This window comes from Pelodiscus sinensis, chromosome 3 (genome assembly GCF_052426305.1).
Source record: "Pelodiscus sinensis isolate ZL-2025 chromosome 3, ASM5242630v1, whole genome shotgun sequence".
Lineage (NCBI taxonomy): Eukaryota > Metazoa > Chordata > Testudines > Trionychidae > Pelodiscus > Pelodiscus sinensis.
In genome coordinates this window covers 45,599,913-45,618,677 of record NC_143054.1, presented here as the reverse complement: position 1 = coordinate 45,618,677, position 18,765 = coordinate 45,599,913, and the positions used below count along the sequence as shown (strand labels likewise).

At 42.3% G+C, this 18,765-nt stretch overlaps 1 protein-coding gene across 1 annotated transcript in view; it reads left to right on the top strand.

The window, feature by feature from the left end:
- The window catches only part of COL21A1 (collagen type XXI alpha 1 chain), a 188,020-nt gene that overhangs the window by 50,976 nt on the left and 118,279 nt on the right, over window positions 1-18,765 (top strand). Inside the window, exons 3-6 of the mRNA XM_075923637.2 lie at window positions 1,919-2,470; window positions 9,880-10,048; window positions 10,159-10,375; window positions 12,696-12,869. Coding sequence (XP_075779752.2) covers window positions 1,919-2,470; window positions 9,880-10,048; window positions 10,159-10,375; window positions 12,696-12,869 — 1,112 coding nt within the window. The remainder of the gene's footprint in view (window positions 1-1,918; window positions 2,471-9,879; window positions 10,049-10,158; window positions 10,376-12,695; window positions 12,870-18,765) is intronic.

Genomic DNA, 18,765 nt, shown 5'->3' with positions numbered 1-18,765 from the left:
TATTCAGGGACTGGATTATGATTAGGGATGTGAAGGACTAGTCAACAAGCTTGTCGACTTCTCGCTCTCACCCCCCCCCCCTTTGCTGTCTCTATTAGAAAGAAGCAGTGGGAGGGAGAATGGGGTACTTCAAAGCGGCAATGCCACATGGAGCCTGAGGTTCCACCTGGCATTGCCACTTTGAAATGCTGCCACGGGAACCTGGTGTCAGGCTCCTCCTGGTGTTTCAAAGCAGCACTGCCATTTGGAGCCCGGGACTCCCAACCTGATCTCGGGTTCCACACGGCACTGCTACTTTGAAATGACAGGAGGAGACTAATGATGGGCTGCCAGTGGCGCATTTCAAAGTGACAGCACCACAAAGAGCCTGGTATCAGTTGGGGACTCCTCAGCTGATCCCAGGCTCCATGCGGTGCTGCAGCTTTGAAACACTGGGAGGAACCTAACGCCGGGCTCCCACAGCATTTAAAAGTGGCAGTGCCGCCCGAAGCCCAGGGTCTGGCCCCAGGCTCCATGTGGCACTGCTACTTTGAAGTATCTCCTTCTTCCTCTTTCTGATAGAGGCAGCAAAGGGGGTGTGGGGAGCGACTAGCCGAAAAGCTTGTCAACTGTCTAGTAAGCATTTGCTTATTGGATAGTCGACTAGTTGATTAGTCCGTCATGTCCCTCGTTTTAAAGTGGCAGTGCCATAGAGCCTGGGATCAGCTGTGGACTTCCCAACTGATCCCAGGCTCCATGCAGCGCTGCTGCTTTGAAACGCTGGGAGGAACCTGATGCTAGACTCCCACAGCATTTCAAAGCAGTAGCGTTGCCCAGAGCCCAGGGTCTGCAGAAAGTCCTCAGCTGACCCCGGGCTCCATGCCTTTAAAGTATAGCTACAGCCCTGTGTCTATTTCTACACATCAAAGGCGGAGACGCCCTATCGAATAGCCGATGAAAATGCATCAGCTATTTGATTGGTCAATTACCCACAATGTAACATTCCTATTTATGATATCTCTATGTAGTTCTACACTTAGTACTTACTAGGATGAAATGTCAATGGTGAATTGTCACTGATGAAAGGTTCCTAACATGATTCTGTAGCCATAATATTTTACCTCTTCTACAGGAAAAGAATATCTCTTTAAAAAAAAAAGAGAGAGAGCACTAATTGTTATTTTAAGGAAAATTCTTAAGGAGCAAGTTCATTTTTAACAAGGCTCCAAGACAGTGACCACTCTTTACTAGATGCACATGACTTACCTATTCCAAAATTGTCCTTTGTATTGCCACTCCTTCAGAAGTCACATGATTCACACAAGCACATGCCCCACTCATCTGTCATTGAGCTCAAATGATTCAATGTCATTTCCTAAAAATATAATGTGGCACCAGTGTCATTCAACAGAATTAAATGCTCTGTAATTTTTACTGGAGATGCATATTAACAACGTCAGATAATTTTATATTAGGGTGTGATCAGAAAATGATTCAAGAAAAAGACTTTGCTGCTGTGAGCTGCACTGTGTGTGTGTGTGTGTGTGTGTGTGTGTGTGTGTTTAACTGCTGACATCACTGCAGAGAAATATAGATATGAAAGAGAAAGCTGCATTCTTTTCTATAGCAAGCATCATATTCAATTGCCAGCTAAAGTTCTGATTCCAGAGTTTTTATTGTTGGTTATAGCTGGTAATAATGTACAAAACAGAGCACAGCTTGATTTTTTTTCAGATGCAAGGCTGAGTCTACAGGTCTGACTGAAAATAACTTGTCTTCTGAAAAATTTAGGAGATTTTTATACGGCAGTATAAATGAAGAATTTAGAAAATATTTGGGCCAGCTGATTATTATATAACCAATCACTGATAAATGAAAAAAGGATTGCTTGCAGTAGAGAAGACTCCCATTAAAATATTGCTTTTGTTTTTGTTTTTAGGTTGCAGAACTGCACCAGCAGATTTAGTGTTCATCCTAGATGGCTCCTATAGTGTTGGCCCAGAGAACTTTGAAATTATCAAAAGGTGGCTTGTCAATATTACACGTAATTTTGATATAGGGCCAAAGTTTATTCAAGTTGGAGTAGTCCAGTACAGTGATTACCCTGTACTTGAAATCCCACTAGGAACACATGATTCCAGTGAAAATTTAATCAGAGAAATGGAATACATACAATATTTAGGTGGAAATACAAGAACAGGAAGAGCTATTCAGTTTGCAATTGACCACCTTTTTGCTAAATCCTCAAGATTTTTAACTAAAATAGCTGTTGTTCTCACTGATGGCAAATCCCAAGATGAAGTCAAAGAGGCGGCAGCAGAAGCAAGAAAAAATAAAATCACTTTGTTTGCTATTGGTGTTGGCTCAGAAATCGAGGAGGATGAACTTAGAGCAATTGCCAACAAGCCCTCATCAACTTATGTATTCTATGTTGAAGATTATATTGCAATATCCAGAATAAGAGAAGTAATAAAGCAGAAACTCTGTGAAGGTAAACATTAATGTATCTTTCAAATATACATAGTCTTGAAATCTTGTGATATGTATGGCTGTGTGCATATTGCAGTACAGGTATTTCAAAGATATCCTTTTGGTAAGTGTATAACTCAGCCACTCTTGAATAATAACAAAATTTGTTAGCTATTGCAATGAGTGTCTCTTGATTTTGATGCAGTACTATTTTTTCCATTTAAAAAGGAAGCATTTTTGAGGAGTGATATGTTAATTGAGAAGTGATATGTTGTACATTTTCATCTCGGTGCATGTGATCTTTATATGAAAATCTTCCCTTTGGTTTTTTTAGAATTTGCAAACCTAAATAATTCAAGCTCTTTGAATTAGTGCTGAAAATATTGAGGTTAATGTTAATTCATGTCGAGTTAAACCTTCAGGAATAAAAAATGTGTTTAATACTAGTCCTTTATTTCCAGCTGCGTTTGGTTTCAGTCTGCAACACTGCTTATCGCCTCTTCTTAACAAATGGGAAGAGAGGCTCATATTAGTAATAGGAGTGCTTCTGCTAGCATGTGCTGAGAAGCTCAGCAGAGATTTATAGGCTCGTGTTATAATTCCAGTGAATTTTGCCAGAATATTCTGCATAATTTGAAACAGCATTTTTGTAGAAGAATTGGCCAAAATCAATATTTTAAAGTGACTTTTTAAACTTCAAATATTAGAAAAATAACAACTACCGGTAATTGATTTTATAACATCTTTATGTAACACTGGCATTCCTCAAAAAAGCTAGCATAATGCTTCTAAAATCCATCACACAGAAGGACTTTATTATACAATGAATATAGCATGCGTCAGCAGCGTGTGTATTGTGCTTGTTATACTGTTTAGAGTTGATACAACACATACTTCAGTGGTACAATGTTTCCTCATTTAGCAGGAGCAAAATAAAAAACAAATGTACACTTCTTTATCTTGAAGTCTGGACTACATTGAAAAAAATGTGGAAACTGTTTATATTGAGGTACAGTGTTAGTCTCTTGATACATGTATGAAATCAGAATGATCCAATGTACTGTAGCTTAAATAATGGGTGGGATGGTCAATCTAAAAATGACTGAAGTCAAACTAAACATAGGAAGTCATTAATAAAAATTGATAGAGATAGACCACAAGTTGGTATATTTTATGTAAAGAAAATAATTTACAGGTCTTAGGGAAATTTCTATCAAGTCTGGTTTCTGATGGAGGATACCACTGCCTTAATCTGATTCTTAATGGGAAAAATTGATTCTGTTCTAAACAATCTGGCAAGTTTTGCACTGTTGTACATGATATGTATATACAGGATTTCCTTCCTGAACCATCAATGACTGTCCTGAAATATAGTGATAGAAATGTCGCCCTGTTAATCTGGTGTAGCTGAAACAAAAGCCAAGACTATGTAGCACTTTAAAGACTAACAAGATGGTTTAAAAGGTGGTGAGCTTTCGTGGGCCAGACCCACTTCCTCAGATCAAATAGTGGAAGAAGATTGTCACAACCATATATACCAAAGGATACAATTAAAAAAATGAACACATATGAAAAGGACAAATCAAATTTCAGAACAGAAGCGGGATGGGGGGGGGGAAGGTAAATGTCTGTGAGCTAATGATATTAGAGGTGATAATTGGGGAAGCTATCTTTGTAATGGGTAAGATAATTAGCATCTTTATTAAAATTTGAGTGTAAAGTGTCGAATTTAAGCATGAATGACAGTTCAGAGGATTCTCTTTCAAGTGAAGTCTTAAAAGGCTTTTGAAGCAGGATGCAGGTAATCAAGTTGTTGAGACAATGTCCTTTCTGGTTGAAATGGCAACAAACTGTTTTTTCTTTGTGATCCTGTCTGATATCTGTTTTGTGGGCATTGATCCTTTGGCGAAGTGTCTGAGACGTTTGTCCAATGTACATAGCAGACGGGCACTTTCGGCACATGATAGCATAAATTATATTTCTGGATGCGCAGGAATATGTGTTCTTGATCTTATAACTCACTTGGTTAGGTCCAATAATGGTATCAGCAGAGTGAATATGTGGACAAAGCTGGCAACGGGGTTGGTTGCAAGGGAAGGTACCAGGGTTGGTATTAGTGTGGTATGTCCTGTGGTTGTTGGTAAGAATCATCTTGAGGTTAGGTGGTAGTCTATAGGATACTATGGATCTGTCTCCCAGAGCCTCTCGGAGTTTAGTATCCTGTTCTAGTATAGGCTGTAGTTTATTGTTAATGTGTTGGACAGGTTTAAGTTGGGGGCTGTAGGTGATGACAAGCATCTTCGATACAACCGCATCTGCTCTAATCCCACTGACAGAGACCAGAAACTTCAGGATCTCTACCAAGCATTTATAAACCTCAACTACCCACCCAGAGAAATAAAAAAGCAAATTGAAAGAGCCGACGAATACCTAGTAATCAACTACTTCAAGACAGACCCAAGAAAACCAACAATCGAACACCACTTGTCATCACCTACAGCCCCCAACTTAAACCTGTCCAACACATTATCAATAAACTACAGCCTATACTGGAACAGGATACTAAACTCCTTGTATGTTATGTGTTTGGTCTTGGCAGGGGAATGAGTAATAAAACTTTGCTGAACACTTTTGGGGTTCCATTGTCCAGTTCATGACTTGTTCTCTTTTCTTGAGAGAGAGAGAAGTTTCAGAGGTGACTAGCAACCTGGACTATACTAATAGCCCTATGGTAAACAATGCAGTTCTTGCTTTGTAACGTCTGAGATTTTGCTAGGCTTAATATACAAAGAAAAGGATTATTTCTCTTGACTTCAGACATGCAGAGACTGCATGTAATAATGTATTAAAAATAGTAGTCAATTTAGCAGTACATAGAATTATAGAATACAAGAACTGGAAGGGTCCTCAAGAGGTCCTCAATTCCAGTCCCTGACTCTCACGGCAGTATCAAGCACCATCTAAACCATCCCAGACAGATATCTAGATTTTTAAGAGCAGGTTAGACAATGATGGAGATTCCACAACCTCTCTAGGCATGAAGAGATGTTATGGAATAGAGAGGGATCAATTATAAGTATTAACTAATGAGATTGAACAAGAAGTTTTCTGAGGCTGCAGCAAGGCAAAATTAGATCACGTATAAGGAAAAATGGCATAATGAAACAAAGTGTCAAGGGAGGCTATAGAATTGCCATCACTGGCAATTTTCAGAGTTGGGCCCAATGCTACTGACAGTAACGCCAATAAAAAAACTACTACTGCCTTCAGGAGAGCAGGATCATCTGTGGTGGATGGTGCAAGTAGTATGAAAATAGTCCTGACACAGTGGAAGAAGATGGTCTAGATGACCAAATAAAACTCCTTATCCCATATAAATCTTCTGTATCTCTTTAATGCATGAAATATGCACATGGAAATCTCAGGGTCAGATTTTAATCTTGGTTACTTCAGCATGAACTCAGAGTAAATCCAGTTTCTTCAAGGAACCCTTATTTCTGGATTGAACTAATTAAAGTGACCCCAGATTTTCCCACTGGTATAACTGAGATCAGATTTGGCTCTAATACTCATATTGATTAGTATGAATGCCTCGTATACATATTCATAGAAGACACACTTGATCATTTTTGGTGCAACTGAGTTTAGAAACTGACTTTGCTGCATGTGCATGTTTCTTAATCCATTCAAAAAGACCAGCTGAAGCAATAATTTATCAAGTTTAATTTGACTAAACTTTGCACTTGTGCTTTGATATGCATACGAACACCAGCAGTGTCTGTGCTATGTAATAATTGTTCTGAGGTCTTCTAGGCTCCAGATATTTTATTGTCCAGAGTGTAAATTATGCGTGATTTCTGTAATTCTTGGCTATTGGAAAGAGATGGAGGATAGACTAGCCATTGATTAGATCACATTTCAGAATGTCTCATTGGTTGTTGGGAGCTTCAGTTATGACTGGCATCTGAGGCAGCAGGCGCATGGTGGCACAAAAGGGAAAATGTTTTTTTTTTTTTTTTTTTTTTTTTTTACATCTTCCTTTCTTGAGCATTTCAGCATGGGCTAGCCACAGTCTAGACCTCTGTGCTGATAATTCTTTGGCAACAAAACTTGTGTTCTTCCTTTTAGCACCTGGCTCTAACCCATGGCTGGTCCAGATGGAGATCTCAGAATCCTCCAGCCCTTCTTTGGAATGTATTTCTAACGTCTTTCTTGATTATGAACTGATATTTTCCTATTGAACAGTGGAAAATTTGAATAGTGAAAACGAATTTACAATATAGTTTAAGCATATATTGTAACAAAAGCAAAACAGGTCTGTTTTTAATAAGATAAACTATTAATGAAAATAAATATTGGCTTTAGCACCTAATTCTATCATTTTTAGCATTTTAGGTCCATTGCCCAGAATTGTTTTTGTTAAAAAAAGGGGAGGTGGAGGGGGTGAACATTCAGCCAACTTTAATTTCAACAGAAAACATATCTCATCATATTTGTACAGTGAAAATAGCTTTAAAGCAGACTTTACCATAACAGACATAATGGACCATAATTCATGTTGTATGCAAAGGAGTCAAAATACAACTGTTGTAACTCAAAAATAATTATAGCCTTATCTCTATCCTATGTCAAGCTGCTGATTAAAGTTTAATTATTTGAAATTAATCCAAATCTAAGGCAATAAACACCCAAACATCTGTTACATTTTAGTATCATGCACCCAACTTGTGTTACTCTTTGTACCATGTGTAAGACTTTTCAAAATTAATTCCCATGTTTGTTATCAGTCAAAAGTAAATATGCTCTTTACTTACAGTAATCTTTTACACCTTAAAAAATTCTTCATATTGTTACTACATTTTACTCATTTAGTTGTGAATTGATAAAGTATAAAAGAAAGCTTCATTAGCAAATACTTATGGGAACTACTTCATTGAATCTCTGTATTAATACAGGTTGAACTTCTTAAATTCATGACTCTCTGGTTCAGCAACATCTGTGGTCTGGCAGGATCATGGATGTTGCTGGATCAGAAAGCTCTGGCACCCAGGAATGCAAGCCAGTCAGGAAGTCCGTCAGAGGGGAGCCTCACAATTGGATGGGTGAGCCCCATTCCTGGAGAGCCCTGGTCAGTCAGGGAAGCAGTGAGACCTAGCAAGCCCCATCCCTGCGGAGCCACGTCTTGGTGCAGCAGCAGTTGGACAGCCATGGGGCCCCATCCCCAGGAAGCGCCGGCTGGGTGGCAGCAGCATGCTGGAGCCCAAGCTCTATAGCAGCAGAGCTGATGCTTTGTGGCAGTGGTGCTGGATCAGAGCCAGCTGGAGGGAGAGGAAGTATCATGGGAGACCAATGGCAGGGTACCTCCCCTGATCTGGCAAATTCCCTCATTCAGGACCGGTTAGGTCCCGAGGGTGCCATACCAGGGAGGTCTAAGTAGTACTGATACAGGAGGATGTTTTTTCTGTACATCTCGTTGCTTGCTTGCTTGTCTGTTACAGCATGTGCAGGATGTTTGCTTTTGACACATATAACAATTTTTTTAAATGCTGTATTTTTTAAAGGGATTTGAACACTGATAATGGTAAGCAGTTCTGGTTAATCCATTACTCTTCCCCTCAGTCTCCATCTTCTCTGTAACATCTGAAGGATTGTTGACAGAAAAGCTTGTCTACACAGTGAGTTAGTGCATGGCAAACTACCATGTAAATCTTCCTTGCACCTAGTTGCTGTGCACTTGTGGACACATAGGATACTCTACACTGTGGAGCTATTTTGGGATACTGGAAGTATCCTGAAATAGCTATTCTGTGTCTACTGAAGCAGCCTGTTATTTCTAAATAGATTTTGAAATAACCGGAGGCTTATTCTGATGTCCCAGTAACCTTTGTTCCACTATGGTTAAGGGGAATTTCGGAACAGCGCCTTATTTTGAAATTATGAAATAAGTTATTTTGAAATACACTCAAAATAAGCTATGTAATTTGCGAAGTGCAAATTGCATAGCTTGTTTTGAGCTAAGGGTGCTGTGCAGATACACCGTCATAGAGTGCAGGGAAAGTATGGGAGTGTGACACAGAGTGGTAGCAGTGTTCATATGGCAGGTTGGTGTCTAGAAAGCTGCATGGACAATCCAGAATAAGCAGAAAATTGATCACATCAGAGTTCCTTATGTTATTTATCACAGTGAGGTGCTTTAGGAATGAAATAATGAAGATGCTCCGCTTCCTCCATGCAGGAGTACCAGTCATCAGAGTTGGGTGATGACCTCCTTCATCATCTCCAGTAGAGGGGCTGTCGTCTTCAGTCCTACACTCAGAAGGAGCTAGAAGACTCTTTGGTCCTAATGGGCATTTTTCTTCTACTTATCTCCTGCACCAGAACTCCCATCGAGGGAAGAATCCTTCTCTCTTCACTCTCTATTTTTATAACACACACGTATATTACCATCAGGAGGAATACTAAGGGATCTCATTTTCATTAATCCAATTACTCTGAGCAGTCTTGGCCAGCTGTACCTTGATTTAAAGCAGCAATGAGCTATGCAGCTACCCTCTTGAATTAGGAAGTAGCTTCTGTAGCTGGACATCTAGGGTGCCCTCTGTGTAGCTGAGTAATGGCTGAGATAGGCTGTCCCTAATATATTAGTTTTGCAGAACTGGAGATATGATGTTTTATGTCTGCACTGCCTTTCATCTGAGAAGCTCAAACTGTATTAGTGACTGTGGGTATGTCTCTAACACTAAGCATCTCTACATTGCAGCTAGAAGCAAGCTTCCCAGGCGGGATAGAAAGAGACTGGTGGTAGCAGAGCTTGAGCCAGTGTGGTAAAATAGCAATGTGATTGTGTAGGTCGAGTGGAGATATGGACTAGGCACTTCAACTCAACCCTCACGGGCCAGGTGTGACCCAAGCAACAATGTCCACACTGCTGTTTTTAGCATGCTAGCCTGAACCCTGCTAGCGCAAGTCTTTTCTACTTCTGCTGGCATTCTCATGTACAATTGCAGTGTAGATATACCCCATATTCCTGTGGCAGCATCCATCAGGTCACCATGAGAATAAGTTATGCACAGCAGCTGTTTCCACCCACAAACTCCCAGAGATCCAAATATTCAGTGCTTTGTGGAGGGGATTTGGAGGGTATCAGGCAAAAGAGGGGAACATGTGACAGGTCTGTATATGGGGGTGGGGAAAAGGCGGTTCTGCTTCATTTTTCACTCATTTATCTGTTCTCCTCTGAATCCTGCAGAAATGGAGAAATATTTGACCCAAAGAGTTTCTTCCATAGTCTATTTTGGTATTCAAACAAAGAAGCTGAGAACTTTATACTTTAGCCTAAAATCTTTCACAGTTTGTCAGACAGATGCAGAATTAAATAGTAGTTTTAGTATTTTAAGATTGCTGTTAATTATTCTGTCTGTTGTTATGCAGAATCTGTTTGTCCAACAAGAATTCCAGTGGCAGCTCGAGATGAAAAAGGATTTGATATTCTTTTGGGATTAGGTGTGAAGAAAAAGGCTAAAAAGAGAATTCAGATCTCATCTTCTAATGCAAAAGCTTATGAAATAACATCAAACATTGATTTGTCAGAATTTACAAGGTATATTTTGTAGAAAGTGATGCAGTTTGGGATAAAATATGGTTTATTAGAAGTGTATGGGATTTATTCAGAATTTCCCATTCAGAACGTATGTGTGTTTTCCTCACCAGGAATGTGTTTCCAGAAGGTCTTCCTCCATCATATGTATTTGTCTCCACTCAGAGGTTTAAGGTCAGAAAGACATGGGATTTGTGGAGGATACTAAGCCTGGATGGGAGGCCACAGATAACAGTTACTGTAAATGGAGAAGATAAAACATTATCATTTACCACAACAAGCTTAATAAATGGAACTCAGGTTGTCACTTTTACTGCACCTCGTGTAAAGGTAATGAGTACATTGATCCCATACTGGAATATTCATGAAAATACAGTTTTATGAAAATACAGTTTACCTAGCTGATGCCTGAATTTGTAAATAATTGAAAATAGCTGGATGAATGCCTCATAAAATATGCTGGTGTTAGTCGAAAAAATATTTAGTATTTATTAAAAAAATAGCAAATCTGTCCAGTAGTAAATGTATTTTAATTAAAATAGTCTAGTTTTAGAGATGGCTTTTGCACTGTACGTGTAGAGCAGTGGTTTTCAACTTTTTTCTTTGATGGGCCTTTAACCAATTTCAAATGGAGGTGCAGACCCTTTTGGAAATCTTAAGACCATCTGCAGACCCACAGAGTTCTGCGGACAGGAGGTTGAAAACCACTATTCTATGGCAAGAGCAACCTTTTATGGACTTCTTAAATATTGTTTGCAGACTCATAGGAGCCTGTGGACCACAGGTTCCAAACCACTGCTGTAGAGGTTTTTAATTAATTAATTAATTAATTAATTTATAGTAAAATCTTTGTCATTTGGTTGTTTGTCTATTTTACAAATAAAACAAAACCTACCCTAAATTTAGGGCAAAGGACTTTGCTGTTCCAGAAATACTGTAGACAAGAAGAGTTACTCGGCATTGCCTGGATCCTTTAGGGAAAGAGGCTGGTGATGTGGAGGGTGCAGGAGTCAGAGCAGGGACTTGTGGATGTGGGGAGTCAGAGTCGGAGGCTGGAGTGTGTGTGTGTGGAGTATGTGGGGGTGCAAGAGTAAAGGTTGGGGGGTGAGGAGGGGCTGAGGGCAGGGAGTCCCATGGAGCAGGGCTTTTTCTTCCCAGTTCCCCCTAGTTGCCAGGAGCCTTCTCTCTCTCTGCCCAGCTCCCCCTGCTGTCAGGGGCCTTTGCTCTCCTCCCAGCCCCCCTCTGGCTGCCAGAGGCCTTTTCTCTCCACCCCCTCCACCACTGCAGCTAAGGGCCTGGCAGGGGGGAAGGGGTGTTGAGGCAGCGGAACTACTTTTTTACAGGTCTGATGACAAGCAAGAGGTTGGAGCCCCAGCATTGCTGGACATTTTCTTGGTGATGCAGCTGCCTCTGTGATTACTCCGCAGCATAGCTCTCCCCCATGGGCTCACTGCCCCCGGTGGCCATTCTCAGTGCCCCTCTCTTTCCATGTTATGGAAAACAGACCCCATTCCTGGCAATTTCTGTCTTCTTGGCACAACCAAACTCTTCAAATTAGGATAAGAGGAAGCTGCCTAACAAATTTGGTATCCTAGCTCTTGCCCATTAAGGATGAGTTCTTGAACAAACAGGCTCACAGATGGATAGACAGACACACATTTCTAAAATAGATTAACAAAAGTTGTACTTTACTGGTACATATAATATTGGATTGCTCTTAAGAATAGCTTCAGAGAGAGCAACCGTTTCTGTGAGCTCACATAGCAAAATTAAGTTTAAGACTTGACCTTTGTTATCTTAAAATGATATATCCAGTTCTTAGATGACAAATAGCATATAAGAAACACCATTTAAATAAAGGTGCCAGCTCGAGTTTTAGCAGAGGATGCACTAGCTTTTTAATACTGAAGAACCTTCTCACTTTAGAGGTGGGGAAGATTTCCATGCCAGGGTTGTAACAGCCTAACATTTTTCTTTTACAATTAAATTTTCTGGAAAATGTTGTTGTTCATTCAATATTTTTTCAGATCATTTTTGAAAACTACAAATGCAAAGCAATTCTGAGTTTTGAAACAGCAGTAGTACTTACATAGTGCTTTACATATTTAAACTCTGGCAGAGCGGTAGTTTTGTGAATATCTGTGGTGCCTAAATGTTGGACTTAGGTACCCAAACTTGTATTCAAGCAATGAAATCTTTCTGGGAATCTAGCCCTTAAGTTCCTAAGTCCTGTTGTCTTTTAATGAGATTTAGAATCCTAAGTGAATGAAAATGAGATTTAAGCTCGTTTGAAAATTTTATCCAAGGTCTTTATCACCCTGGTTAGCTCACTGCTGAACACCTCATTTTTACAAATGTGTCTTTCTCTCTTTGTATATAAATCCCGTATAGTGGACGATGGAGAAATGTCTTTAAAATGGTTTTAAACTATCAGATGATTATTTTTCAATGGCTTAGCAGAATCTTGACTATACAATAAATTTATCTTGTGCCAATTTGAATTTTTTACTGAGAGTACCATAACCTCTACTATATTTTTTCATCACAAACAACCTGCCTTCTTAATGGATAAATAGTTGGATCAAATGTAATACATCTTTAGATTTAGAAAATTATATTTTAAAGACTCTTATTTTTTCCATTTTCTTAGACATTGTTTGACGAAGGCTGGCATCAAATTCGTCTCTTGGTAACAGAAACACATGTAACTTTGTATATAGATGATCAAGAAACTGAAATGAAGCCACTGAATCCTGTTTTAGGGATCTATATCAGTGGACTAACCCAAATAGGGAAGTATGTTGGGAAAGAGGAAACTGTACAGGTGAGTGTAGAATATCATAGGATGTAGAATATCATAGTTTGATACTATACCAGTTCAAAAGTACTGCAATCATTACTCTTCTGTCTCACATTTCCAATGTAGCCTTTGATTTCCATGGTATTTATATTTGCTAACATATAAAAAGTTTATATATAACAGATAAAATGTTTTAATTAGTAATGAAAAAGACATAATCAACATTTTTTTTAAAAGTCATGCTGTGGTCCAAATTTCTTTTTCTCCACAGCTATTGCGAATAATGCCTAAGATTTCAGTAAGTGAAAGAGATTAGGGGAAATATTTTCTTTCTTCAGGTTGTTTAATTTGCATGTTTGACAATATCTACATATAGTCAGTTTCAATGTTCCCTCTATCTTAGCAATTGACCATGTTTATGTACCTTTTTCACACAGAAACAGTATATAGAAAATCATTCTTGCCATGTTTTGGCAATGAAGTTTATTTAAAACTACCATACTCTAAAGGAAGGGCAAGAATCTTTTTGAATTCTCAAAAGTAGGGGTGTGTGTGTCTGTGTGTGGTTGGCTTCCACCAATGACAAGCTACCCAGAACCGTCCTAATCTGTTCTTTTGGTATATTTATTGTATTTGGAAAATGTGGACGTAAATGCTTCTTTTAATTGAGCAAAGGTGGACTGGGCTTCTGGTACCCAAGCAAATATAATACTCTTCTGGAGCAGCCAGGCACCTAGAGGCACCATCATGCAACACCACTTGATAAACTGCTAGTAAAAGTTTGAAAACTCCAGGAAACACTGCACATCATGGATGTTCTTGGGTCTACCCATTCCATGCATGGGCACCAGGTTTGTATAATTTTTGGTGGTGCCCCATTAGTCACGCCCCCTGGAGGTAACACACTCGGGGCAAGATGGACACATGACCAGAAGTAAAAGGTGTCATGTCACCCCTCTCAAAGGGCTTTTCCTACCATCCTCCTACCAACAGGGATTAATTTGGCTCCCACCAAACCCCCCGCATGCAACTCTCCTGCAGTTGCATTAACCCAATGTGTGTGACATTAACTCGGGGGCAGAGAGCTGGGGGAAGTGTTCCCTCTGAGGCTATGTCTACACTCGTGGCTTCTTGTGAAAGTACAGCCGTTCTTGTGCAAGAACCCACAGAGCATTCACACTGCCCGCCGGCTCTTGCTCAAGGAAATTTACCGTACGACATGGTAAGAGAGAAAAGAGCATAGCTCTTGCGCAAGAGGGCAGTGTGGATGGTCAGCAGTGATTTCTTGCACAAGAAACCTCTATAGCTAAAATGGACATCGGAGCTTTCTTGGGCAAGAGAGCATCTTGGGCAAAAGCACAGCTCGCACATGGCAGTATGGACATGTGCTTGCACAAGGCTTGCACAAGAACCCTTGCGCAAGAAACCACCAGTGTAGACATAGCCTAAGAGTTTCCTCCCATGAGCAGAATGAATGTTGTGTTGTGCACCAGTACTGAGTTCATGTGGCTTGTTTGGATGTGCCACTGTGGCACCCAAGTTATTAATACATATTTTTAAACCTTTACCTTTTCTCTCTGCTGCCATGTCTTCTCCCCTTGTTCCATCAGCTCCCCTGGTACCTGCTGTCCCTCCCCCAACCCCTCACCCTCCTCTGCTGTCCTGACTCCTTCCTTTCTCACTGCCCTCAGCCCTCCTGAGACCCGCCCCCCTCCATCAGCCCTTCTCTGCCCCCTGTGCCCACTCTTCCAGTAGCCCCACTCGGATCATGTGAGCTACCCCTCCTCATCCCCTCTCCTAACACCTCCCTCTACACACCTGTCCTGCCTCTCTCCTATGGTGCTAGTCCCTCCCCTTCAGGTGTCTGCCCTTCTGCTTCACCCCCAGAATCCCCTGGCACCTGCATCCTCCTGGTGCCTGCCCCTGCCCCCTTTGTCCTATTTTTCCCTCATCACCCTCTGCCCCCGTTTCCCTCATGCCCCTGTGCCCTCACACATGACTTGCTCCATTCCCGCCTTGCTCATGCCCACCCTTCTCTTTCAAATCTTCTCCCAGCACCTCCCTCTCCCCCTTCTAGTCCCCAATTCCCTTACTCTCTCCTCTCCCAGCATCACCCTGTCCCCCTCCCCTCCTGCCCTTTTCCTCATTGTCTGCACTTGGCCCCCTGACATTTTGTCTCTTCTCCACGCTGTCCCTTGGTGCCTTCCCCTTTCTTCACCTGACCAGTCCTCCTCCCCTCAGCACAAGCCCTTTCCTCTCCCACCCCTTTTCGCTATTTTTCCCCCTCCCCTACCTTCTGCCTTCCAGTTTGCGGGGCAGTGGGGCTGGAGTCTGCGATCAGGCCCTGCCGCCCCGCTGTCCGTCGAGGGGTCATAGGCTGCCCCATTTCTTCTGGGGCTGCGGAGCCTGAGCGTCTGCCCCGCGGGGTTGCTTGCTGGGTCCTGGATGCCACAGGAGAGTGGGTACCTCCCTGAGTTCACCCCACTGCCCCGGGCCTGGGTGGACTCCCTCCCCCTTGCCTGCCACACCGCCGGCATTTAAAATACCCGGCGCGGCGTGAGCATGTGCTGCAAAGCTGCGGGAGCGGGGCTGGCCCACCGCGCCCACTCACTGTAGCGTCCGTCCAGGGCGAGCCTCTGCATCCCGGCACCCCGTCTGGCACACAGTTTGCGCATGTGCCGCAAGGGTATGGGGGCGGTGCAAGCTTGCCGTGACAGCTTGCCATGGTGTGACCAATGGTGGAGCCCCAGGGCTCCGTCACATTGGGGCTGCGGGCGTCCCATTACAAGTCCTCTTCTCCTCTGAGGACTCTCTGGGGCTGGAGGGAGGAGCAATATTCAGAGCCAGGTGAGAGACCCAGCTCCAAATATTGGTGGAGCATGGGCACCACAAGCCCATATAACTCGCCGCCATGATTCCATGACAGTGGACAATCTTTAGGTGTCCTATTGTGGGAAATAACATATCTGAAGAAGTCAACAAAAAGGTGATCAAACTTGCACTACTTGGGTTTCCCAAACAGGCCATTTGCTCAGATACCTGTGTATCAGGTGGATGTGTTGGTCATGAAAGACTTGATTTTCTGAGAAGGTGAGGATGTCATCCAAGTAGATCACTAAAAACTAGTCTAAAATATTCCTAAAAAATTTCATTGATACCATGCACCAATATGGCTGGGTCACTGCAGAGACTGAAAGGCATAACTAGATACTCAAAATCGCCTTGATGTGTCCAAAACACAGTTTTCCATTTGTTGACCTGTTCCGATGCAGACTAGATTATAAGTGTCACAAAGCCTAAGCTTGCTGAATACATTGGCGGTGACAACCCTTTTCAATAGTCTGTTGACTATGGGTGGGGGTAATTGATCTTGATAGTGATTTTTGTTAAATGTACAGTAACATATATAGAAACAAGGAGCCATCTCTCTTAATGGAAAAATATCAGGGCTCTAATGGGAGAGGACAATGGACAAATGAAATTTTTTTTACGATTCTCATCAATGTGTTCTCATAAGGCAGGGCTGGGCAGGAGCCTGTCAGATCTGGCCTACTTAGCTCTTTTATCCAGCCTGCACGGCAGTTCCTGCCCCCACCCTCTAATGTGTTGCCTGTGAGCTGGGGACACACAAGCCCTTTCAACTGCCCCTATTTAAAGGGCTCACACCTTTCCCATGGCTGCTAGGCAATGCGCTAGCAGTTGCGGGGAAGCACAAGCCCTTTTAATAGAATCAGTTGAAAGGGCTTGTAGCTCCTGGCCCTGCGGCTAGTGCATTGCCTGGGAGCCACCAGGGAGGTGCAAGCCCTTTCACTTTCTTCTATTTAAAGGGTTTGCATCTGCTGGTAGGCTGCCAGGCAACGTTAGGAACTGCCCGTTAGGTGCAGGCCCTTTAAATAGAATTATTTGTAAGGGCTCGCACCTCCCTCATACCTGGCAGGGCCAGGAGCTGCGAGCCCTTTCAGCTGCTTCTATTTAAAGGGCTCATGCCTTCCCGACAGCTGCTAAGGTGCGAGCCTTTTAAACAGAAGCAACTGAAAAGGCTCACAGCTCCCGACCCCCGTAATGTGTTGCCTGGGAGCCACATGGGAGGCGTGATCCCTTTCATTTGTTTCTATTTAAAGGATCCGCTTCTTCCAGCAATTTCAAGGAGACAAAACCCTGTGAAATACCAAAATTTTGCTGCTGTATTTGACAAAATAAATGCTGACATCTTACCGCCATGAAGATCCTACGATGGCCCCGATCAGCCTCCAGACAGGGTAGAGAATTCTGTTTGGATGGATTTATTTTGTATCAAAATGAGAACTCAAAGCCTTATAACAAGAGTGGGCAATAATTTCTGAAGTGAGGACAAAGTTCAAAAATTTAGAAGTGGGCTGCCCCAGATGGACCAACTGTCATCTCAGTGGTGAACATGCTGTTGGAGCCAAGCATATAAAGAGTTGTCAGGACAGCCAGAGGACCATTCTTGGCTTGGGTAGCAGCAGGCAGAGGCAGGAGCAGGAACAGGCTAGAGCAGGAACAGTCTGTCAGAACTGATGGAGTGTCCCCCAGAAGGTAGCCATGCTGAGCAGACTGAGGTGGCTAAGGATCTGAGATGACTCAGAAAACTCAGTATATCTTTATTGCAGTTGAAATCCCACATCTGGCCATATCAGCTGACTCACACTTGAGCGGTTTGGGCTGCAGGGGCTATAAAATTGTGGTGTAGATGTTCCAGCTTGGTCTGGGACTCAATGAAGGAGTAGTGACAAGTGCCTGGCCTCCAGCCTGAGCCCGAATGTCTACACTGCAGTATTATAGCCCCATTGCCTGAGCCCTACAAGCCGAAGTCAGCAACATGAGCCAGCTACTTGTGTTTTATTGTCAGGCTGAAGGATGATTAATCAGACTCAGAACACTCATCCCACTTGGCTTGCTCTCCCCCCCCCCCCCCCCCCCCGCATTTCCTTAGTATGCAAACTTAAAGCTCAGCTGTTGCTTGGCACCCATTTGTTTGTCAATGTTTTAGTCTCCATTCAAGTTGGGCGTGTTCCAATTTCAGTTTTGCATATTACTGACACTGTGCACAATTTGGACTGCTTTAAAACCTGTTGAATGAGAGGTGGGCAGTGGCAGTACATTGGGACCCAATACATAAAATAGAGTTGGGTGTTATTGTTAAAGACTTATTTTTGCCAATCTCACAGTGCTGCCAAATGTCATACGTATGATGTGAGAGCCCTGACATGCCTGCCTGCTTTCCAGCTATGATCTCACACATATGTAGCTAGGCTGCAAGCAGGAATCAGGGACTTCCTGAAAGCAATCCTGGTTCTGGACCATGACTGGGACTCCTAGGTGCCATGGGAATGCTAATAATAATAATAATTAATTGATTAATAGTTGAGAACCTGAATCCCCACTGTATCCTCCAGCACCTCCAACTGCCTCAGTCTCTCCGACCTTTCAAAGTCTATGAATCAAAAAGCTCTTGCCTCAATATCTGCTACAATTGCCTGGAGAGAGAAGTCAGCAGTTCTTCAAGTGATGGCTCAAGTCCATTCCAGATTAGGGGTTGTGTTCGTCACATATACCAGGGCCAGAAGTTTTTCCTGCAACATTATCTATAGGAGATCAGCCCTGGTGATCTCTGCAGTGGCGCATTCATGGTGCAGTATAAGGGGTGTCATGCCCTTCCCTAGTGCCCCACCCTCAGTCCCTCCTTGCCCCTGTGATGTTACAATGGAACTGCTCCACTCATTCTTGTCAACACAGTAAGGGTATGTCTACACTGCAGCGCTAATTTGAACTAACTTAGTTCGAATTAGTTAATTCGAACTAAGCTAATTCGAACTAACGCGTCTAGAACTAAAAACTAGTTCGAATTAGCGTTTTGCTAATTCGAACTAGCAAGTCCACATTGAGTGGACCCTGAACA